Consider the following 23,610-nt stretch of genomic DNA (forward strand, 5'->3'; position numbering starts at 1 on the left):
TACTCTCCGCAGCCCTCCAGCTGGTTCTCGTCATCGTATTCCTATAGACGCCTTTACCTTTCCCAGCTCTAGCTTCTCAGACCTCTTTGAAACTCCGTGACTCTAAGCCTCTGCAGTCATTCTCTAACCTGCATGGGGAGGAGGCGGGGTGAGTTCTAGTTTTTTTGTTTGTTTTTGTTAACTATACACAAACTAGTTTAGTTGTCAGAAGAGAAGAACCCCAACTGGGAAAAAGTCTCTATAAAACTAACCAGTAAGGAAGTGAATGGGGCATTTTATTGAATGCAAATTGACAGAGGACCCAGCCCCTTAGGGGCGGTGACACCTACACTGGTGGTCCTGGGTGGTGTAAGAAAGCAAGATGGTGGGCCTGAAGATGTGGTTCAGCCATTAAGAGCACTTGTTCTCGCGGAGAACAGGGATTCGAGTCCCAGTACTCCTGGTAGCTCACAAACGTCCGTAACTCCAGTTCCGGGGGATTCCATGCCGCCTTCTGACCTCCGTGGGCACCAAGCATACCTGCTGGGTACAAACACTCATAGACACACATAAATAAATCTGAAAACAAAATTAAAAAGAAAGGAAGGGAGAAAACAAGCAAGCAATCAATCTGGGCAAGTCTTGAGCAAGCCAGTAAAAAACATTCCTCTAGTGTTATGGCTTCTGTTTCTGCTTCAGGTTCCCTCATTGGCTTGCCCTGACCCGTAAGCCAAATAAACCCTTTCCTCTCCAAGTTGCTTTTGTTCATGGTGTTTTATCACAGCAATAGAAAACTAACTAAGACAGGTGGATTTACTGTGTGGCATGTAGTGTGTAATTTGAGAGTTGATAGTAAGTTCTTAGAAAGAAAGAAAGAAAAAAAAAACTTTCATGCCAGCCAAGATTACTAAAGAAAGCAGGAATATTTCACAGTTGCCTTTATTGAAACTGCTATTATTTTGTGAATTTATTGTTAATTAAATTCTGACATTGTAAAGGCACAAATATGTCTATGTTTCTGACATAGCGCACTGAAGGCAACTGTAAAAATCATTTTATTAAATGTGTATGAAATATAGTCAGTCTTAAATATACACAATAAAAGGGTAAATTTTACAACTACTCTATTAAATTTTTGAGGTTTTATTTTGCCTGCATGTATATCTGCACCACATCATGTAGTGCCTGCAGAGGCCAGACAAGGGCCTCAGATACCCTGGGACTGGAGTTACAGTTACAAACTGCCATGCAGGTGCTGGAAATGCAACCCGGATCCTCTGGAAAAGCAGACAGTGCTCTTAATTACTGAGCCTCCCTCCAGCCCCCTAATTTATTATTTTAATGAAGATAAATCTGAATGTAAGTTAGTATATAAATCTGAATGTAATTAGTGTCTCCGTGCCTCCTCCTAAATTATCTGGATTTTCATTCATACTGGAGCCGAGGAATAATGATTCACCAGACAGGGCTCCAAGTCACATTCTCCAGGACACTCAAACAATGTCTCTCAGATTCTTGGACAGGTTGGAAACTCTGACATAGGCCTGGTGGCTTTTCACAAAAACAGAGTGGGGAGCTGTCAGGCACCAGAAGTTCCACCATCCGGCTTCTAACCTCAGTTCAGAAGAGCTGACCTAATACACGGCTGGACAGTAGAGGTTCAGACACAGTCACGGCCTGGGCAGCATCAAGTAAGGTCTACATGTAGATACTGGAGGCCAGTGCTCAGTACCTGCACAGTTTTCCTGGCCACTTTGTGTGCCTCCTTGTACCCAAGTATTTACAGGCGAGGAGGCTGAAGCATGGAGCTCCCAGCTCAAGTCTCAGCTGGCCAGCTGGAGAGATGGAGCCTGTTTCTTTGAGGGATTCTTGGTGATATATTGAATTTAGGGATCTGATCAAGTCTCCATGTGGAAAACTAGGCTCTGCTGAATTCATGGGGGTACCTGGCTTGCGCCTGGTAAGTTTGGAAGTCAAATACTAGGTCTGTTGTTCATCAGCTTGACAGTGAGCTCACAGTCCTAGAACAAAGCTCTAGTGCCAGCTGGACTCCTCCCTCTAGAGACAAGACTTCCTGTTGTTCATTTTACTAGGGGCTGAGAAACAGCTCGGTTCAGGTGGTGGGCGACCTGTCATTATCTCATGCAAGGATTCTTGATAGAAGTGTGAAAATGGGGCTGAGAAGAAATCTCTTTTGGATGTGTGGACAGACATTAGCCAGCTAGGATGTTTTGAGAGAATCACAATGGTAAGTTAAGATTTCCTCTGAATCAAGTAACAGTAACAATCATCCATATAAAAAGATATGAAATTAATCATTGAAGTTTTTTTTTTTTTTAATTCTGGAGTGGTCAGAGTGTAAACTGATTTTGCATCAGTTTGGAAAATTTCAAGGTCCTTAATATTGTTTCTTGTCAATTAATTGAAAATAAGCTCTGAGGCTCTTAGTTCAGAGACTCTTAGAAGTATGTACTGTTTGGAAGGCAATCTGATGGGTGATGGATTTTGATAGCCAGTTTGAGATAACGTGTTCTGGCACAGAAGAGTCTACCTTCGGGATAGCATCTGATGAGCTCACTTCTACGTGTGTTTGGATATGCCAATACTAGGATGTTTGCGGGTGTGGAATAATCATACAATGCAAAACAAAAACTGGCATTTGAAAAGTATGCAAACTATAATCCCACTAGCCAGAATATAATTTCAACAAGTTCACCACAGGATTATCCAGAAAATAAAAATGAAAGTCAGAAATGATGTGCCTTCAGGCATTCAGGGAGCCTGCTGATTCTTTCTAATCACATTGTTGCCTCCTTAAAGTATCAAAGGAACCTGCTTTTTGTAAACCCTTGATGTTTCTTTTTGTCTGCAAGACCAGCCATGATAAATGAATATGTCTCAATCTCCCACTGAAATTATCAAACCTTTCAAATTTATTATTATTCAGTAAGTCCTAACATTGTTGAAAGACACAAATGTGCTAAGCAGTGGTAGCTCGTGCCTTTAATCGAAGCAAAGGCCAATGGATCTTGTAAGTTCAAGGCCAGCCTTGAAGAGGGTGAGTTCCAGGACAATCAAGGCTAAAACAGTGACACCCTTTCTGGAAAAACAAACAAACAAACAAACAAAACAAACACAAATGTATTCATCTGTGTTTCTAACAGGGGACACTCATAACACCTATAAGTGAGCAAAAGAATTTTTTTGTCTTCCCATAATTGCTTTTCTTGTTTTTTGAAACAGTATCTCACTATGTAGGCCAGACTGGCCAGGAGCTCACAATCCAAATGTCTCCGCCACAGAAGTGCTGGGACTGTAGATGTGTGCCACCTACCCAGATGATCTAATGATTCTTGATGCTCCATATCCGTCCTGGCTCCATGACATCATTCACTGCCTTCCTACTTATGTCAATAGCTCAGACCCTTCAATCCATTTGGTTCACCAATTCCTCACACTCAGTTTTCAGTTAAGTCTCTACAATCAGAATTCATATTTAATGCTGGCATACAGCTTTTATATATAGCTAAACATTCACATGTGAATGAGTCTACATAAGACCCATACTAATTAAACACATACTGAACGTATTGCTTTCTCTTTAACATTCTCAAAATATGAGCGAGTTAAAAGAGCAAATGACGATGCTCTTCAAAGTCACTTTCAATCTGTCTATTCCAAGCCACACTATTATGAACAGTGGGTAACATTACTTCCACCTTACACAAGTATTATAGATTAAACAATACAATATTTGGTAGAAGAAAATTTAATAAGGAAAAAGAGGGATATTAGTAAAATGTTAAAGACTTATTTCATGTGCATGTGTGTTTTGCCTGCAGGCATGTATGTCACCACATGTGCCCAGTGTTCACAGAAATTCAGAAAAGGGAGTCAGATCCCATGGAAGTTGAGTTGGTTGTGAGCTACCATGTGGGTGCTGAGAATGGAGCCTGAGTCCTCTGCATGAGCCATCTCTCCAACCCCATTATAAAATGTAAAAAAAGAATGGACTCAAGACTCCCATACTTCTGAATGAGGATTAAGCACTCAGGGTCCTCCTTGGTGTTCAGCTTCTTTAGGACTATAGATTTTAGTATGTGTATCCTATATTATATGGCTAATATCCACTTATAAGTGAGTATGTATCATATGTGTCTTTCTGCTTCTGGGTTACCTCACTCAAGTTGATCTTTTCTAGTTCCCACCATTTACCTACAAATTTCATTATTTCCTTGTTTTTAATTGCTGAGTAGTATTCCATTGTGTAAATGTACCACACCTTCTGTATCCATTCCTCCGTTGAGGGACATCTAGATTGTTTCCAAATTGTGGCTATAACAAATAAAGCTGCTATGAAGATAGTTGAGCAAATGTCCTTATTAAAATAGTGGGGCATCTTTTGGGTATATGCCTAGTTGGATCTTGAGGTAGCACTATTCCTAATTTTCTGAGAAAGAGCCAGATTGATTTCCAAAGCGGTTGTATAAGCTTACATTCCCACCAGCAATAGAGGAGGGGTCCCCTTTCTCCACATCCTCTCCAGCATGCATCATCCCTTGAGTTTTTTTATCTTAGACATTCTGATGGGTGTGAGGTGAAATCTCAGGGTTGTTCTGATTTCACTTCCTGAATGACTGAAGATGTTGAACATTTCTGTGTTTCTCTGCCATTCAATATTCATCTGTTGAAAATTGTTTAGCTCTGTACCCATCTTTTAATTGGATTACTTGGTTAGTTGGTGTTTAACTTATTGGGTTCTTTATATATTCTGGATATTAGCCCTCTGTCAGATGTAGGGTTAGTGAAGATCTTTTCCCATTTGAAGTTGGAAAAGACAAGGAACAGGACAGGAGCCTTCCACAGAGGACCTCTGAAAGACTCTACCCACTAGGGTATCGAAGGAGATACTGAGACTCATAGCCAAACTTTGGGTAGAATGCCGGAATCCTTATGGAAGAAAATGGAGATAGAAAGACCTGGAGAGTACAGGAACTCCACAAGGAGAACAACAGAGCCAAAATACCTGGGCCCAGGGGGTCCTGCAGAGACTGATACTCCAACCAAGGACCATGCAGCCCACTGGCTGCTCAGTTTCCAAGTGGGTTCCCTAGGTACAGGGGCTGTCTCTGACATGAACTCAGTGGCCAGCTCTTTGATCACCTCCCCCTGGGGGGAGGGGTGCAGTCTTGCCAGGCTACAGAGGAAGATGAGCCCTGATAAACTAGGGATAGAAGAGGAGGAGGTCCTCCCCTATCAGGGGACCAGGAAAAGGGCACAGAGGGGGAAGAGGAAAGGTGGGCGGGACTGGGAGGAGATGAGGGAGGGGGCTACAGCGGCATACAAAGTGAATAAATTGTAATAAATAATATATAAATAAAATTAATTTTAAAAATCCCATACTTGACACAGAAGCAATGCTGAGAATAAAATGTCTTCACACTTTTTATTGAGTTGTATTCACCCATGTTTCACCTCATTAAAAAAAAAGTAATGTTTCTAATTTCTTGGATTTTCAGCTTTAAGTTCCACATTGGCAAGTCTATTTTTATGTACACCTTTGATTCTTACATTACAACACATTTAAAACACCCACTCCTTAAAACACAGCAGTTGTCAATGTTGTTTACAATATAGATTCTGAAGACAAACATTTGAATAAATTAAGATTTATTAGCCTGAAAACAATGTGGTGTATTATTGTATATAACACCAATATATACTGAATTTCTGGCAGCAAAGTGTTTACTCATGAGAAAATTCCAATTTTCCCCTGGTTTTATAATATAAAGGCCAATCATTTCTCACTTGTTACAACTATATTTAACTGAATTATGGTTTAAAATCACAAAATGATAATATACAAATACAAAATGCTAAGAAAAGTTTAACATATAAAGGGAAAATGTCATACGCATTTTATTATTTTTTTAAAATCCAGCATAAAGGCAAATGTGGCTTTTCAAACTGTAGCCCATATTCAATCACAGGAAAAAATTCAGTCAAGTCACCTAATATACAGAGTTTACAGATATCATTTATTTAATTTTATGTCCCCAAATTTTCAGGTAACATAAAAGTCTAGCTAACAATTAGAGTCAACATCAACAAATATCTGCAAACTACAAACATTTGCAAGTCAAGTTAGAGCATGCATTTCTCTCTGAAAGAAAAGAAGCTAAAATTGGAGTTAAAAGGCAAGGAAAAACAACTATAAACTTTCTTTAAATAGCTTATATTTAAAGTAATGTTAAGTGTACATTATATTTATAATGTAGGGCATTATATGTTTTCCCAACTATACATGCAGACTATACTGTGTGGTAAAAATGATTCAACTAACTTAAAAAAAAAAAAAAAAAAGGAACCAAAATACCCATTTAAGCTTAGAGAAATCACAGAACTATCAAACTTCTCCCTGAAAGCCACATAAGGCTAAGCTAAAAGCAAATCATAAAATCTCAGTACTGAATCCTAAATTAACACTCTAACTTGGGTTTATTATTAACAATTTACACTATTCTTTTCTTTGGGCTAAAAAAACTTTTTTTTTTTTTTACGAGCCAGCTTTTTGGATCAGCAATGAAACTTCAAGTCCTGCCCTCTGACAGCCAAAAAGATTGCTTTTTTAATTTTTTTACTTTTTTAAACTTGATAGTTCTCAACGCCAATGGCCTGGAGATAATGGATTTCACAAGTCACTGAGTTAAATTGCTCTAATGCAATGGAGCTAGTAAAATACATATATCTGTTCTTAAGAAAATTTACAAAACTAACAAGTTTTTCTCCAGAACTATAAAAGATAAAAATCTAGGAACTGGTACTCTCCTATGATCAAAGGAAGACCGCAAACTGAAGTCGGGAGGCTTGGGCTGTCTGTAACACCTGCGGTCTCTCCACCTGCCCTGAGAGGTCGCAGGGAAACACCTTAGAAAACTGTTCTGGTCTTTGCAGTTCAATGACCCAGGAATCATTCCTACGGTTCAAGGAAAGCTTGTCACGCACACATTTGTTAACGGGGGTGGGGGACCAACTGCTTGGAAGTCTTTGGAAATTCCAGAAAGACATCTGGCATCTTTATTCTTCCCTCCTGCATTTCATTTTCTTTTAATAATTACAGTTGCCACTTCACATGGGATCTGATTAGTTTGATTAAAATAAGGATTTTCAACATTTTCCGACCTAGAAAATGAGAAAAGTCAGAAGAACTCAGTGCCAGCAATAGAATCAGCCGTAAAATTCCAGCTGGGTGGTGGTGGGTTCACACAAGATGTTAGACCCTTACAGACTCGCCCCTTGCTTCACACAGGACACAATGCAATCGAGTTCAGGCCTCAGTGTTTAAGTCTGCCCGCAGAAGGAGCAGATCGCGCGGTTCCCAACAAGCTCAAGTTACAGTAGAACCAACAAGATGCACGCCCCGCCCCGCCCCACCCCACCCCACCCCCAAGGAAAATAATTCTATGCAGTTTCTTGTTGGATTGTGCTTTAAATAAATCACACCATTGCATGAAAAGTTTTAGAGGATAGAGAGGGACCAAGAAAGGGAAAAGACACGTGTAGCTGGCCAGCAGTTTCCTCTGGGGACCCCGATCCCACTCTCCCACGGCTCACTTTTCCCTGTAATACAGCAGGTAGTCCTTCAGGGGGTCAGGCAATGGGAGGCGCAACACCCTCTGACGAAGGAAGTTTACCGGGGGCTCAGGCTTGGCCTCCCGGAAGGTCCTCTCGGCCACTTCCCTTCGATCCTCCTCTGCGTCCTCACAGCTGGTGTCATCGGAGGGGTTGGAAATTCGACTGGCAAAAACCTCTTTGTCCAAGAAGACAATGGTCTCCATCCGCCTGCGCCGGACTCTCCTTCTTTTGAACATAGGTGTGCTCTTCACACCACCTCCTCTGGTGGCGTCCTGGCGCATAGCCCTCTTGATGCTGCCGCGGATAGCAAGCCGGGCCAGGTCCTGCAGGCTTCGCACGGCTGGTGGGGCTGTGGGCAGGGGCACAGGCTGTGGGTGTGGGCAGGGCAGAACCACACCTAACTTGCTGGAAGGGCTTCAAAAGAGGGAAGCATTCTAACCAAATAGGAACCAGTGGGCTACTCGGCACCACAGGTGTTTCTCAAAAGGCATTTGCAAATACTCTAGTTTCTAACCCTGAAAAGGAAAGAAATACTGTCTAGCCAATCAGTCAGAGGTAAAACTTGAACTTAGGGTTTGTTCTTGCTACATAGTTTGTAACTCTACTTATTCTTCTCAATGATATAATGATATTTTGAGCCTCTACTCAAAATACAGTAACCTACATTTTTATATAAATTTATTTGTATACATTGGTGTTTTGCCTGCATGTGTGAGGGGGTCACAACATCCCCTGGAACAAAAGTTACTGACACTTGTGAGCTGCCATGTGGGTGCTGGGAATTGAACCCGGGTCCTCTGGAAGCGCATGGTTAAGAAATGGCTCTTAAACGCTGAGCCATTTTTCCAGCCCCAGTAATCTACATTTCTTTTTTTTTTTTTAAACATTTTTTAAATTTATTTTTATTTTATGTGCGTTAGTGTGAAGGTGTCAGATCCCTTGGAATTGGGGGCATAGACAGTTGTGAGCTGCCATGTGGGTGCTGGGAATTGAACCTGGGTCCTTTGGAAGAGCAGACAGTACTCTTAACCACTGAGCCATCTCTCCAGCCCCAGTAATCTACATTTCTAACATCCTTTTATCTACTTTAATAGTTTTATATGAGTTTAAATACATTAAACAGAAAATATAAATCACTTTTTTCCTCCAGTACACATAACCTTCTATAAACAAGAGGCCACCCTATAGAGAGGTTCTCATGTTATCTACAACATTTGTTATCAAAATCATAATCCTTGCCTAGAACCCACCAATATCCTTTGTCCTGAAGGAATGCAATTCTGTAGACAAACAGCACCTCCTCCCTCTTTTTGAGGTCCCAACCATTCTCTCTTGTCTTCCGTCCTTGAGAACATGGGGCTGTACTCTCTCTCCAGGACGATCCTGCCATTCTACTGAGGAGTTAAGGCCATGTATTTCAACAGCAAATGACCTGTAGTATATCCTGCTCTCACCAATTTCAATTTAAGAAAGTTTAGTTCCAGAACCTCTGCAATCCAGCTGTTTCCCCAAGATGCTAAAACAGTCCATCACTGACCATTGGGCTCCCAAGTATCAGCTGTGACCTGTCCAGCTTTCTCTGAGAGGTACCAGGAATAACTGATTCAGTTCACTATGGCCAGGCTCACAGCCCTTCTCTGACTTCCTTCCTTAGGCTTTGTGACACTCCCAAATGCTCAGTATGACTGCTGATCCTTGTTTAACATCTATTCTGTAAATGTAAATAATATAAACTAGTTCCCCAAGCTGAAATTTAGTCCCAGTAAGTCAAAGCCAACCCCAGACTCCGCAGCAATACCTTGGGCTCTCCTGTTCTTCCTTAGAAAGGTCATGTGTCCCGGAACCCTTCCTGTCTGGTGTTGTCTCAATCTTTGTTTCTTGCCTGACGGGGAAAACCCCATCAATTTCCTGCCTGACTTCTGACTCCAACCTGCATGCATGCCACTCAGGAGGCTGCTCCAGGCAGTGCATGTCCAAGCTGCGTGGTATCACTGTGTGCTGGCTTTGCTAAATGGTTTCTCTTCTTCGCTTGGTCTCATCAACTTCAGTGATCTAGGAAGATCTGGGAAGATAGAAGCTGCAAATACCATACTCAACTGATCACTTTAGTAATTCTAACCAAAGCACACAAATATTTATCACTCAACATTAACAGTGAGCATTTCAGGAGGCAACACATGGCCAGGGTTCCTACCCAGGCTTGACAAGCCTTCATGCAGAAACATTCATTTTTAATCAGATCTTCAAAGTCTTCCAAATGCTCTCGTGAATTCTTGTCTTCCAAACCCAGACATTGTGCCAGAGGATGGTGCATTCCTTATCAGGAGCCATATTTGTTTAAAGAACAAAATTTCAGAGCACCAGTCTGACAAATTGACCCTCCAAATGACTGACAGGATTATACCAACACAGACATGCAGCATCTTCAATAACATCTCAAGACCTCAACGAATGAAAACCCAACCTACAAATCGGGTGTGTTGGCACACGCTTGTAATCCCAGCCCTTAGGGAGACAGAGGCAGACAGATCTCTGTGAGTTCAAGACCAGCCTGATCTACAAATTGAGTCCTACAAAACCCTGTCTTGAAAAACAAAACAAAACAAAAACACCCTATATACCAGTCAGTTTCTCCAACATAGACCACAATGACGACACCATGGAGTGTGTGTCCCTAACTTTGCCCTGATTCTACTCCTCCTCTCTTCTCTCTAGGGAGTTCCTTCTCACCCTGAGCATAACCAAGCACAACAGAACATTACCCTCTTCGTATCTTCCCTGCTCATTCTAAGCTCTTTTGTGTGTTTCACTGTTGCTACTTACCAAACTTCAAGGCCTTGTCTATATCACACGACATGCAAAGTAGGACAATTTGTTCAATGAGTATCCACAAATTGAAGCGTGTTTTTGGAAAAATTTCACCAAAATGTATGATTTATGTGTCAAAACTAGGTATACTAACTCACATTCAGATGCATTCTCTATCTTTCTCTCACACACACATAAAAACATACATTTTCCAAATGTTTCCAAAAGTGCCCAGAAAGTGTGATGAGTAGTCTTCATTTAGAAATCCTAAATCTTCATCACTTTGGAATTCTATTTCTGTGAGAGCTGTTTAAAATATACAACACCAGGATGAATGTCACCCCTACATTAGTTCCATTAGCAGAGTCTGTATCTTGGAGATGTAAACCCAAAGATTAAACCATGTGAGGCTACACAAAATTTCCCAGCCACACAGCAGAACAAACTGCTCACCAGCATTTGCTTAAAGAAGCAAGAGATAGGCTACGTGAGGAAGAGCGGACTGTGTTCAGGTCCCACTACACATTCCCAGCAGGCAGGGCAAACTGCCCGGGATTCCCCAAATTAGTTCCTTTTTTTTTTTGTGAATCCTTTACTTTCAAAGCATGACCAGGAACAACACTTTATAGATTTAAAAGAAGATTAAAATCATCTAAGATGGGCTAAAATATCTAAATATCTAAAATAGCTTGTGTAATTTGAAGATGCAATGGGGGAGGTTAACACTCTTTAACATCAAAAGGTTTCTTGTACATTTCTATTCTAATTTTAATCAGAGATAAAAGGACAGGCAGGATGTTTATACTCACGTAGCTGGACAAGTCTGGACTGTCCTGACTCCGAACGGCAGGGCTGGACCAGAGGGGCGAAGGAAACAGCCAGAATCTTTTTTGTTTCCCAAGCAGAAGGGCCTGTGCGTGTTATCTTGGTCAGCTATCTCAAAGACAAAACAATGTTGGATGCTGGGTAACTTATATTTAAGTATAATTGCTTCTATACATCAATCTAAATATGAAATAGCCCGTCCATGTACCACCTAATGTGATATGACTTACAACTAACATGAATATTATTATGCAAATGCTTAACCTGAACATACTCAAGCTCCTTGAGCTACCTTCCCTTTACAAGAAATACAAATGGTAAGTCAGTTAAAGGACTCAACAAACAAAAAAACAAAAAACAAAACAAAAAAAAATGAGATGAGGAAAATGAGAGTCATACCAAATAACGTTCTAGGGTTCTTCAAAACAGTGGCTGGAGTTAAGCTGGAGAGGCCCTGCCCACAGCAAAGCTAACCAAAGATACACAACCAAAGATGAGCTACAGCACCTCAGCCATTTTCCCTGAATTCTGTGCTCGCTATCAAGAGTGCAGCTTCAATGGCATCTGAGGCACAAAACCTCTGAGGGTCAAGGCACCTGCACTTGCACCATCTAGGGAGCAGGAGAGGCCCAAATGCCAGATACTACAACCTTGTGGCTGTGACTATTCCACATAAATGTGTCATTTTAGAGACCTCGGCAATCATCCTTACTCTCACTGACAGCACTTCAGGGTTCCAGTGAGATATGCTGGCTGATACACAGCAGTGTAGGTCATCAAAGCACTTTACGTTATAGGATTAATACCAAAGAATCCAATTAAACAACACAGCCTCTGTGTGTTCAATGTGACTAGGACAGTCTACAAATGGCCTTAATAGGTCACAGAACTGATACGATTATACGATTATCTTTTCCAAAAACACCTAACCCAGAAAATCATCCAAAACTAAGATTCTCTAAAAGGATTAAGCAGAACAATTACTAAATATTAATCATATTCAGAGATAACAGAAAAAACACTTTGGAAACTTTTTGTGATTTATTTTTTAATTTATCTGTACACCAGTGTGGGTGTAAACGTGCGTGCACAGGTGAGTGACAGTGCTCTCAGAGGCCAGCGGAGGCCATCAGAGCCCCTAAATCTGGAATTACAGACCTTTGTGAGCTGCCTGAACTCAAGTCCTCTGTAAGAACACTATGCATGCAACTGCTGAGCCATCTCTTTATCAGTCAGACTTTTTTTTTAAGGGAGAGCTTCTAACTAACAATGAACATCAAATATTCAAATATAATACCTAAATGATATGTGAGACCTTAAATAAAACTATAAACCTGTATTTCATAAACTGGAGGAGTAAATGGAAATAGTATGAGAAACCCTACCCTCTTCAAATTGATCTAGAGCTAAAATGATCTCAGTCAAAATATTGTAGTGGAAATAAAAAAAAAAACCAAAGCCTTATTAATTACCCCCCTTTGACAAAAAAGACATTACTTAGAAAACTAATAAGCAAACACTGATAACCAAAATTTATCCCTGAAGTATAAAGTATACTTTAGGAGAATCAAATCGCTAATAAGTGGTTTTCTCTTTATCAAAGTTAACCAGGACCTAAGTTTAAAAAAATACAGAATTGAAGTGTATTATTCTTTAGTTCTTAATAAAACACTGGATTAGGCTACAGCCATTCTACAGAAAGGAGTACACAGAAATGCTGCTCGTGTCTATATACTTAAGTGGAGCTCGTACGCTAGATCCAAGCAACTGTATAGAAAAATGCGCAGAAAGTTAACTGTGCAGCACTAAACATGTACGGATTTTCTGCTCGTCATTACTCCCTAAGCAACACAGTAAAAAAACCTATTTACATAGCACTGATACACTATCAGGTATTACAAGTAATCTAGAGGTATTATAAAGTACTTGTAGGTAATATGCCACTAACATGCTACGTGATATTATAGAAGGATCTGAGGCATATTTTATTATCATGAGTGGAAAGAAAGTGGTCTTATAATCAGTCCTTTGTATACTGAAGATAAAGGTCTATTTTAATACGTGGCTTATGTTCTTTTGTTCTTCTCCATCAAAATATGACAAAGGTAAACTCTACCAAGCCTCGAGATCTAATTACAAATATAGGTAAAAAATACAAAGCACAGAAGAACATGCAATCCACCACCACTGAGAGCTATGGACTGCAAAATCCAGAGTGTAGAAAACACTATGAGACCAAAAACCTAGTCCCCTGAACAAAGAAAATATGTTGCAAAGAAAATATGAAAAAGAAAACCAAAAGATTAAAAAACCGGAAGGACGAGGAAGATGGTCCAGTTGGTAATGTGCTTGCCATGCAAACACGAGGACCAGAGTTCCACTCCCCAGAACTCAAACAACAGGCAGGTGGTCTGGTCCACGTAGAGCCACAACACTCAGACGGGACAGGGGAGCCCCAGAGCAAGCTAGCTGCACTAGCTGACCCGGTGAACTCTGGGTTCAAGTGAGAGACCACGCCTCAACGCATATGGCGGAAAACAATCAAAAGAGACACCGGATGTCAGTTCTCTGGCCTGCACGTGCACACATCTACATGCACACTGGAAGACACGTGCACCCACCCCACCCACACATGAACACCCATACATAGACACACACGCCTAAGACATATATCAACTAGATGCAACTTGTAAATACCAAAATGATTGACTCAAAATTAAATGACTTAAAATTACAGTCATGGAGGGGGCTACAGCTGGGATGCAAAGTGAATAAACTGTAATTACTATAAAAAATAATAAAAAATTACATTCATGAACTCTCTTAAGCACTGTAAGTTACAAGCCAGTCTATACAAGAAAATTTTTGAAAAGGGAGGAATTTGTAAAATGCTTTTTATCAAAGTATTGAGTAAGTATACTAACAAGACCGAAAAAAAGGGTGTGGGGGTGAGGGAGAAAAAGTAGGGAGGAGGAAAGAAGTAAACAGAAAGAAAAACAAGTGCCAGAGGGAAAGGGGGTAACGGAAGGGTCACACATAGTGCAGAGGGTACGGAGGACTCCGGCACAGCCACACCTGCCCTTGGTTAGTTGGATGGCAAAAGCAAGAGCAGCACCCACAAAGTGACTCGGAGAGAGTGTACACAGGTCAGCGGTGTAGGGAACCTGACCTTCTCTTCTAAGGGCATGACGAGGATCCCCCCAACTTTGAGAAGGTTCTTCATGTACTCTTCGTGTTCTTTCTGCACACCAGCCCCACAGTACACACGATCATACTGACAGCAGTCTGGGGCAATCTCCAGGCAATTGCCAGTCACAAAGGAAGGTTCGCAGAAGTCGAATCTGCAGGAGAAAAAGCTTTCTGTGACTCCGTGGACCACCGCAACAAGTGCGGAAGACAAATTTATGCTTATCATAGGTTATGTTTTAGCTACAGAACCACAGAACAATGTAACGCTTTGCAGACCCAGGAGCTAAAAGCTACAACTTTCAAATAGTTATACTATATAAAAGAACCTTACAAATTACAAACAAAACAGAATGAAAGTGAAACTTCCAATAGGATCCAAATATAAAGCAACACTAGCTGCTATTTTTTTTTTTTTTTTTTTTTACGGTTTTCACAATCATCAGCAACTGGGGATTTTCTTAGATTTTGATTTCTGTATTCATTGTGTGTGTGTATACAAATGGTTTTACCACAGCGTGCGTGAAGACTCCAGACAACGACTGTAGGAGTCAGGTCTCTTTTCACCAGTGGGTCCCAGAGATCAAACTCAGGTCATCACCCTGGGCGACGGGTGCCTTTACCTCCTGAATCATCTTGCCAGCCCCAACAGGAAGTTTTTAAAAAGCACTTTTTTTTTTTTTTTTAGATAGGATCTCTCTACTGGCTAGCCTGGGAACCTGCTATGAAGACCAAACTGCTCAAACTCACAAAGATATGCCTGCTTCTGCCCACCATTGCAGGCAAAAAAACAAAACAACAACAGCAAAAAAACCCAACAACTTTTTATTCTCTTAAATGTCCATTCTTTAAGAGCTTTAGTGGCATATTTTAAACATGAAGAGCTACTTACATAAACTGTTCAAAAAACCCATTACAATTATTTTAAACAATTAGGTGATCATCATTTTCTATACTGGAGCATGAAAACTCAACACAAGTTTTTTTTTTTGGTTTTTTTTTTTCCTCTTCTCCTACTATACTAGTGAACAACTGATGTCAAGTATCATAACTTATAAAACACAAGCCCGCCAGGTGTGGTAGTCCATGCCTTTAATCCCAGCACTCAGAAGAGAGAGGCAAATGGAGCTCTATAAATTTGAGGCCAGCCAGGTCTACATAGTGAATTCCAGGACTGCCAGGGCTACATGAAGAGACCTTGCCACAAAGAACCAAAAAATAATAGGAAAAAAAAAAAAAACCTACAAAGCCATTAATACCAGAGAATGTTAAAACAGTAACTAGGCTAGACACACATACAACCTGGGATCATCCAACCACACTTTAACTATGCTGGCAAACGCATACTAAGAGACTAGCTTTTTCTATCTATAACACTGTCTATAGCTATAACTAACAACCATGTTAAACACTTTGTTTGACCCGATGGGTAGCATCTGAGCGTACTTGTCAAAACTGTCACTTGTTCTGATGAAGACATCCAGTTTCTGCTTTGCGTACTCAGTCACATCTGAATGGAGCTCCACTCCGTGGTTCACGCCGAAAGGACCTGAGTGTGGGAGAGAACCCTTGCTCAGTTGTTTTCTATACTTTCTTTCCTACCACACAGATAATTCTTCAGTGTATAATGACAGACACTCACAAGGTTTTGAGGGCTCAGCACATTCGTGTCTCTAAACTATCCAAGGCAGTCTTTCAGTGTGTAGCATAGTTTCCATTCATTAACACAGTATTTATTTTGATGGCTGGGCTTCTGAAAAAGCTCTCAAACATTTAAAGAATCCTTTGCAAGTTGAAAAAAAAAAAAGCCAAGAGTAGTGGCTTTTACTGACAAATGTAAGAAACCTATATTTAGAAATGAAACTTATATTAGGATTTATGGATTATCACTGCTGGCAGTATCAAGTGCCACAGTGTATCCAAGCTTTTTCTTTTCCTAGGCATTAAGCTGTGTGTGTGTGTGTGTGTGTGTGTGCGCGTGCGCGCATGTAGCCTAGATGCATGAGTGTTCATGGCAGAAGTCAGTCAGTATCTTCCATTCCCCATTACTTTTTGAAACAGGGTCCCAGTGGACCCTGAGGTCACCAACTCAGCTAAACTGGTCAGCCAAGCAAGCTCCTAGAAGCCTATCTCTGCCAGCTATGAGATTACAGACACACATTGCTGCACCTGGCCTTTTTACATGTATTCTGGGGGTTTGGACTAAGTTTTTCATGTCTGTATAGTATCTGCACATCTGAGCTATCGCCTCAGCTTCTTAGGCTCTTTCTTTTGATTTTTCAAGACAGGGTTTCCCTGTGTAGCCTTGGCTGTTCTAGAACTGTACACCAAGCTGGCCTCGAACTTACAGAGATCAGCCTGCCCCTGATGCCAGAGTGCTGGGATTAAAGGCGTGCGCCACCCCCACTCAGCTGCATCCTTAGGCTCTTTTCTTTCAAGATTTATTTATTATGTATACAATGTTCTGTCTGCATGTACACCTGCTCGCCAGAAGAGGGCACCAGATCTCATTATAGATGGTTGGGAGCCACAATGTGGTTGCTGGGTAATGAACTCAGGACCTCTGGAAGAGCAGCCAGGGCTCTTAACCTCTGAGCCATTTCTCCAGGCCCCCTTAGTCTCTTTTCAATAGAATTTAAAAATATATTTATTTAACTTTGCATGCATTGGTATTTTGCCTGCATGTATGTCTGAAGGTGTTGGATCTCCTGGAACTGGAGTTACAGACAGTTGTGGGTGCTGGAAATTGAACCTGGATTCTCTGAGCCATCTCTCCAGCCCCTCAGTGGCATTTTAAAAAATATTTATTTTATGTAGATGAGTGCTCTATCTGCATGTACACCTGCAGGCCAGAAGGGGACATCAGATCCCAGTAATAGATCCGATGGTTGTGAGCTACCACGTGGTTGCTGAGAATTGAACTCAGGACTTCTGGAAGAGCAGACAGTGCTCTTAACCACTGAGCCATCTCTCCAGCTCCTCAATAGCATTTTTAATATAGGAAGTTTTATTATCTATTTCCCTAGTCAAAACCATTGCCTTAGCCAACCAAATTAAGATTGAAAAACATTTCAATTAAGAAGAAAAGCAAGCAACATCTGAACTCACTATAACATTTTACACAAAGCAGGAATTCAACAGCTCTTTAGCTCATAACCCTGGTAATAATATCAGAAATGGCCATATTCATACACTCATTCTTACAACTTAGAGAGAAAATAGCCTCAACAGCTCTAAATGTGATAACCTAATAAATCACTTCCATCTCTAAGAGGTCCTTAAAAATACATAAATTTATTACTTTTTTAGTGGCAAACAACAACAACAACAAAAAAGAAACTGTTACAAAGAAATTCAACTACCAAAGGAATTTAGTGACACTCGGTGGAAAAGAAGAGCAAAAGCGTGATTCAATTAAATCAGGAAATCTCGTAAGGTCAATATTTACACACCGTTTCGGTTTTCCATCATTCACAGCAGAATGTAGCAGTACAGATGGGAGGGGACAAAGGAAAGCCCTCCCCACCCACCGACTCAACTCAGAGCCTAGAGGTGGGTATTACCCAGTCGCCCACCACCTTGTCTCAGACAACTGATAGGAGGGCCATGATCTCCAGCAGCAAACAGGCATGCAAACAGCCTACAAAATCTGCTATCTATAGCACACTGTACTAAGGAAGACGGAACACAAGCTCTGTACCCACACTCACCTAGAATGAGGCCCACCATGGAGCTGAGGTAGCCAGTCCCACTGCCCAAATTGAGAAAAGAGAGCCCAGGCTGCAGATCCAGAGCTTCCATCACCTCCGAGTAGATGCACGGGGCTGAGAGATGAATGTTTCCATGTTTCCACGCCAAATCTTTGTATGCATTTTCTTTAAATTCTTCAAGATAATAATCTGCTCGGTCAATAGCTCGGAAAGCCTGCTCTACTAAGTCCGTCCGGATGTACTGGGCTTCCTTCAAATTATCAATGAGCTCATCGTTGTCCTCACCGGCACTCACAGCACCGCCCATGTTCAAGATTACAATCAAGCAAGACTACAATTAAAATTTTAATAACTATTTACATTAAGGGCAAGGGTAAAACAATAAAAGCTCTAAATAAATGTTATTTCCAAATTCTGAGTTCTGAATGTAATAAAGATGGGAGTATCTTTGGTCAATAACTACTTCACCCTCCAAAGACGCTGGTACTGGTGGCGGGGACTACAGGGCCAGAGGGATAGTTCAGTGGGTGAAGCACTTGCCACACAAAGCCCATGATCTGAGCTCACTCCCCAGAACCTACATAAAATTGAGAGTAACCAATGCCATAGGCTTGTCCTCCGATCTCCTCATGCACACAATGGCATATGTGAGCCCACACACACCATAATTTAATTAGGAAAAACAAAAAAACAACAACCTAAGCTTCACTAGAATTTTAAGCTAACAGCAAGTAATAAGCCATTTGATGTTTAATTGAAATTCAATTAAAAAATACATTATTTTACTTGGGAAGTATGTATGCCAGCCCCATAAGTGTCATAGTTTGCAGGAGTGGGCCTGAAGGATCCTAGGGATCAAACTAAGATCTTTAGGCTGAGTTGCAGATACCTTTACCTGCTGAGCCATCAGAGGTTCAAATTTAAACGATATCCCAATGTTAACTGGAACACTACATTTCAACACACATATAAACTCACCCACAACAAGCAATCCATCCAACCCACTGATTTTGTTACTCTGATGTTTAATTTTTAGGTAAAAATATCCACAAAACTTTCTCCCCAAATAGGACATATTGTGACAAACACCTTATTGTAACAAACAAAATCCGTTTCAAAGCCAAAGTTTAGCCGTAGAAGGGGCCACTTCATAGGACTTTGTGGCCTACTTCCCTACACAGTCTCCCCTTGCTCTCTAAGAAGTACACTTATCTTCCCTGTCTCGGTGAAGAAAGCACCAAAGACTAAAAAACAATATGGCCTGATCCAGTGAACAGGGAATATTCTTTACCCTGAAGGTCTTTTTCTTCATAGCAAATGAAAAGTATCTTCCCCAGTTTTTCACTGACCTCAGGTGAATCTTCCAAACTAATAGCTTTATTCCTACAAGATGGTGATGCTGATATAAACTGCTGAAGAAGAGACTATCGAACCACAGAACGATGGTAGATTTTTCTGAATCAAAAGCGCTCCTGCTCAGGAGGGTAAGGGCATCTTCAGTGAGTTCCAGCACAGCATGGACGATATAAAAACCTGTCTCAAACAATAATAACAAAGCTGTTATGGCCTCTCTTTCCTTACACTCTTCTCCCTGGAACACTGAAGACAGGCCCTATACACACCCACGTACACAACCAGTACCAGAAGGTGACCTATGCCTAGGAATGAAAACCAACTACTACTCTGGCATCTTACAACAGGTAACAAACAAACAAACAAATAAACCCCGACTATGTCTTGATGCAATTTCTTTTCCATTTTATGATGAATAATCCATACTCAAAATTTAAAAAAAAATATTTTTTGGGGGGAAAGGGTATTTGAGACAGGGTTTCTCCTTGTAGCCCTGGCTGTCCTGGAACTTGCTCTGTAGACCAAAAAATAATTTTTCAAATTATGGTTCAATTATTAATTTAACCTACTTTCAAAGCGAATTCAGAGCCCTTGTCCCGGCTGTAACTAGTCCGTAGTGCTAATAAGGTTGGGCTTAATCTTGGATAAGCCACTTAGTTCTACTGCTACACTACTGATCTAACACAGCCATATTAAAATTTGGGACACCAGTTGAATAATGTATTTATATGCTTACAGGCCAATTTAGGAAAAGCCCTTTAAAAACCACATATCCTCCTGAAACAAGAAAGCCATCCTCTTCACCCTGAATATATTCTGTCACTGTCTTGGCTCCACTAGTTAACAATCTTCAGCAGACACCATATGTTAGATAGATTTCACTTTGTACTAGATATTTATGTTAAGTGAACTTTTTTCTCATGTGAAAGCTTACTCCATGTTAAAAGAGCAGAATTTCAATAAAACCAGAAATAATCTTTCACATTTGCCACCCACCAGTCAGCACTACATTAAACCTCAGAAGACAAAGGCAAAAAGCTGGTCTTAGTTTACTAAACTTTTCACAGTCACAGACAGCAAGAGGAACTATGGTGAAACCCAGCACTGTCCAGCCAAAGGCTTTGTTTTGTGCACCGCATGGATACAGGTGTTAAAGGCTCACAAAAGAACAAATTTCTTTGTTGATTTCTTGTTAATACTTTGATAATCAAGTGTAATGTGCATTTTATTGGTAAACTGTCATGTGCTTTGTCAGTTTGTTGAAAGTGGATGATGAGAGCAAGGACTCTCTTGTACCAACTCCAGTATGTTTGTTTGCAGTGGCCTCCAAATGTTTTCCAAGGTACCTTTTCCTGGGACTGGGTAGGTACCTAATTCTATGATGGGGAGAAAGGAAGATCAAAATAGCCCAAGAGTAAAACATTATGTCATTGAGAATAGCTAAAAGGTTAGTCATTTACAAAAGTGTTGTTTATGATATAAAAATGCCTTCGTAGGAACAGGAAGCCAGAAATTCGGCCATGGAAATTTTATGTATGGAGAGAAAGTTCAACTGGGAACTCCAGCTGTCTGCCTCAACTTCTCCAGTCTATTTGTACTACCTGACTGTAAGTGCCCAACTTGATTATGAATTATATATATATTAAACTTCATATATATTAAACTTGGAAGCTTCACCTAGGGCTCTCTATCAGGAACTCCAAATGGCTGACTCAAATGGGACTTTCCCAGATGGTTCCTGCTGTTATGTTTTGTTTGTTCTCTCAATGGGGCTAAATTCCTACTAGATATGAGTACTCAATCTGATGATACTTTGCTATCTACTACTGCTGCCACTACTCACCTGGTTCTTTCACTTTTGCTGGCTATGTGTACTTAATAAACTCACTCATTTAACACAGATGGCTATTACAGATCATGCCCCAGACTGCAGATCATTCTCTAGACTACACAGAACGCCAAGGTGGCCCTATCTAGTGCTATTGGTGGGGAGCGGGTGAACAGTGATAGAGTCTGATCCTTGATATTAGCTTTCTCTGACAATCTAATGTTGCCTTGCATGGAAGCATCACTGCTTGCTGCTGAGATACACATGATTAGTGGCCATATTAAAAAAAAAAAAACCCTACAGCACACTTGAAAACATCCTCCCCCAAACAAATAGTATCACTGCACAATAACACAATGTAGTAGAAAGGCAAAGAATCATCTTCAGGAGGCTGTCCTTCCCACACTGCACTCCACACCTCACTGCCGGCTGTAACGCTTCTGACAGTTCCTACTCAGCAGTGATTAGCAGAGGCCAACAGAACAGGAGGGCACGGGGAGACACTGAGCAGTGGTGGTGCACAAGGACTCAGAGCGGACAGCAACAACACGAGTGAAGCTGGACTAACGGGGCCCTGTTTCCTATCTATACTGCATTTGGAAAAACCACACAGGCAGGCCCGCAGCCAAATCTGGATGCCACTTCCTAAGGGGATGCCTTGCTGGGAAAATGGACCCCAAACCATCATTCTGCCAATTCCTACTGTTTTATGCATAGAAAAGCTTCGGGACTACCAGAAATTGAAAAAAAAAAAAAAAAAAAAAAGACAAGAAAAACTCGTTTCTTCCCACAACTATCCCCAGCAAGGTCTCAGTGTTGGATGGAGAAAAACCAGGGCCAAGAAAGAGACCAAAACCTACCACCTCAGAGGGCCCACTTCAATTCCCTGTACATGTAATCAGTGCTGAGCGTCTTAAATACCTCGTCCTAGAAAGAAACCCTGCCAAACAGCGGAATGGAGCCCACTTTAGCCACATCTTCGATGACAAGAACACAGAACTGTGCAGGCCCAAGAGAGCAGAGAGGCAGATACTCAGATGACTGGGTTGATGGCAGAGCCACAGGCCTAATAAAAACCAAACAAAGGGCCCAGGCCCCTCCAAGTTCTCTCCAGCCACTTCAGTCCTTTCCCCAGCTGGATCACTCCTTTCTCTTCTGCAGGATAATCTGCCTTCTTACAAATAACCAACCAAGGTGGAATTTGTTTCAAGCCTTGTCAAGGTCCGACTTGCCCTTAAGCTAATTGCAAATATGTCCTACTTAAATCAGAAATAGGCTGTAGATCTAGAGCAAACAGATCCCAGGGTACGCAACAGGCTCGGGACGGGGGGCGGGGAGGGGGCCCGCAGGAGGAGAGGTGCTGGAGGAAGGTGTAGTGTGGAGGGTGCTGGACAAGGAGACTGGGGTGGGGGGGCAGGCGCTGGTGCTCGAAACTCTCGGAGATGCTAAGAGACACGGATGCTGGGAACGGATAATCAGAGCTGGAAAAGGGATACGGAGGAAAGGGCCAAGGGGCAGAGACAGCTCTACCTCGGCGCTCGGCAGCCCTGGCTTAGACTCCGACAGCAGTTCTTCGGGCTCTTCTGTCGCTTCGCACCGACCTCGGCCACTGTAAACATCCGCTGCTTCTTTTGCGCCTGCGCGCGCTACAGCGGCTCTGAGCATGTGCGGTTGGGGAATTTCTTAAAGGGGCAATGGCGCTGACCGCGATCTGTACCTTTCCACACACTGATCTGAGTGCCTTAGTGGGTCCCTGCGTCGGTGGCCACTTTTTGGTCTCAGAACACGTCCCTGGCCTAGTGATATGAGAAGATGCTCGCTTGTCAGCGAGAGAAAGGTTTTTTTGTCTGCAGGGTTCGGAGTGGGCACACGGTGGTCCCTCTGCTTATGGACACTAAAGGACGCAGCCCCCACAGCAGGAAAGGCGGAGATGAAGAAAAAGGGTGATAGGTTGGTTGCCCACGTCTGCAGGAGTTACAACACAGGCTACCTGCCAGACCCCGGGGCCAGGGCATGGCTATCTGCACACTTGAACCTTGCAGTCCTTCAGCAGTTCTCCTGACCATTTCAGAGAAACCTACAAAACAGATCACAGGGCTACCTGTCAAGACTGTTGTGAGTTTTGTTCTTCCAGTTTTGACTGCGAAGCAGAAACCTGTTCCGTATCATTGTGATTGCACGTCTCCTCTACTCGGCTTGGAGGGTACATGTTGAAGAAAGCAGCGTCAAGATGGAAGGAGCCTGGGTTCCTGAGTCAACATCTGTAAGGGAGTCACTCAGCCTGCA

General features: G+C 41.7%; 1 protein-coding gene across 3 annotated transcripts; it reads right to left on the reverse strand.

The window, feature by feature from the left end:
- Window positions 1-5,411: 5,411 nt before the first annotated feature.
- Pcmtd2 (protein-L-isoaspartate (D-aspartate) O-methyltransferase domain containing 2) lies at window positions 5,412-22,966 on the reverse strand. Of its 3 annotated transcripts, XR_009591542.1 has the most exons (8): window positions 22,855-22,956; window positions 19,493-19,676; window positions 18,144-18,474; window positions 15,880-15,982; window positions 14,417-14,588; window positions 11,232-11,355; window positions 9,413-9,691; window positions 7,826-7,963 (listed from the first exon to the last, which is right to left on the reverse strand). XR_009591542.1 is itself a non-coding variant. In XM_021646544.2 (7 exons), the coding sequence occupies exons 3-7, from the start codon at window positions 18,448-18,450 to the stop codon at window positions 7,590-7,592; spliced, it is 1,080 nt and encodes a 359-aa protein (XP_021502219.1). In that variant the 5' UTR covers window positions 18,451-18,474; window positions 19,493-19,676; window positions 22,855-22,956; the 3' UTR covers window positions 5,412-7,589. The 3 variants fall into 3 exon arrangements, 2 of the variants coding, with proteins under 2 accessions (XP_021502219.1, XP_021502224.1); XM_021646544.2 differs by lacking the exon at window positions 9,413-9,691 and having other exon boundaries at window positions 5,412-7,963; XM_021646549.2 differs by lacking the exons at window positions 9,413-9,691; window positions 19,493-19,676 and having other exon boundaries at window positions 5,412-7,963; window positions 22,855-22,966.
- Window positions 22,967-23,610: the final 644 nt, after the last annotated feature.

The sequence above is a fragment of the Meriones unguiculatus genome, chromosome 4 (genome assembly GCF_030254825.1).
Source record: "Meriones unguiculatus strain TT.TT164.6M chromosome 4, Bangor_MerUng_6.1, whole genome shotgun sequence".
Classification (NCBI taxonomy): Eukaryota; Metazoa; Chordata; class Mammalia; order Rodentia; family Muridae; genus Meriones; species Meriones unguiculatus.

What these genes read in the sequence shown, in the direction of transcription:
- Pcmtd2 (XM_021646549.2), bottom strand. Translation starts at nt 18,450, where the DNA reads ATGGGCGGTGCTGTGAGTGCCGGTGAGGACAACGATGAGCTCATTGAT. An exon ending in CATGGTGGGCCTCATTCTAG is followed by an intron (nt 15,983 to 18,143) that starts GTGAGTGTGGGT and finishes TCCCACACTCAG; the next exon opens with GTCCTTTCGGCGTGAACCAC. An exon ending in ACAAGTGACAGTTTTGACAA is followed by an intron (nt 14,589 to 15,879) that starts GTACGCTCAGAT and finishes TTTCTCCTGCAG; the next exon opens with ATTCGACTTCTGCGAACCTT.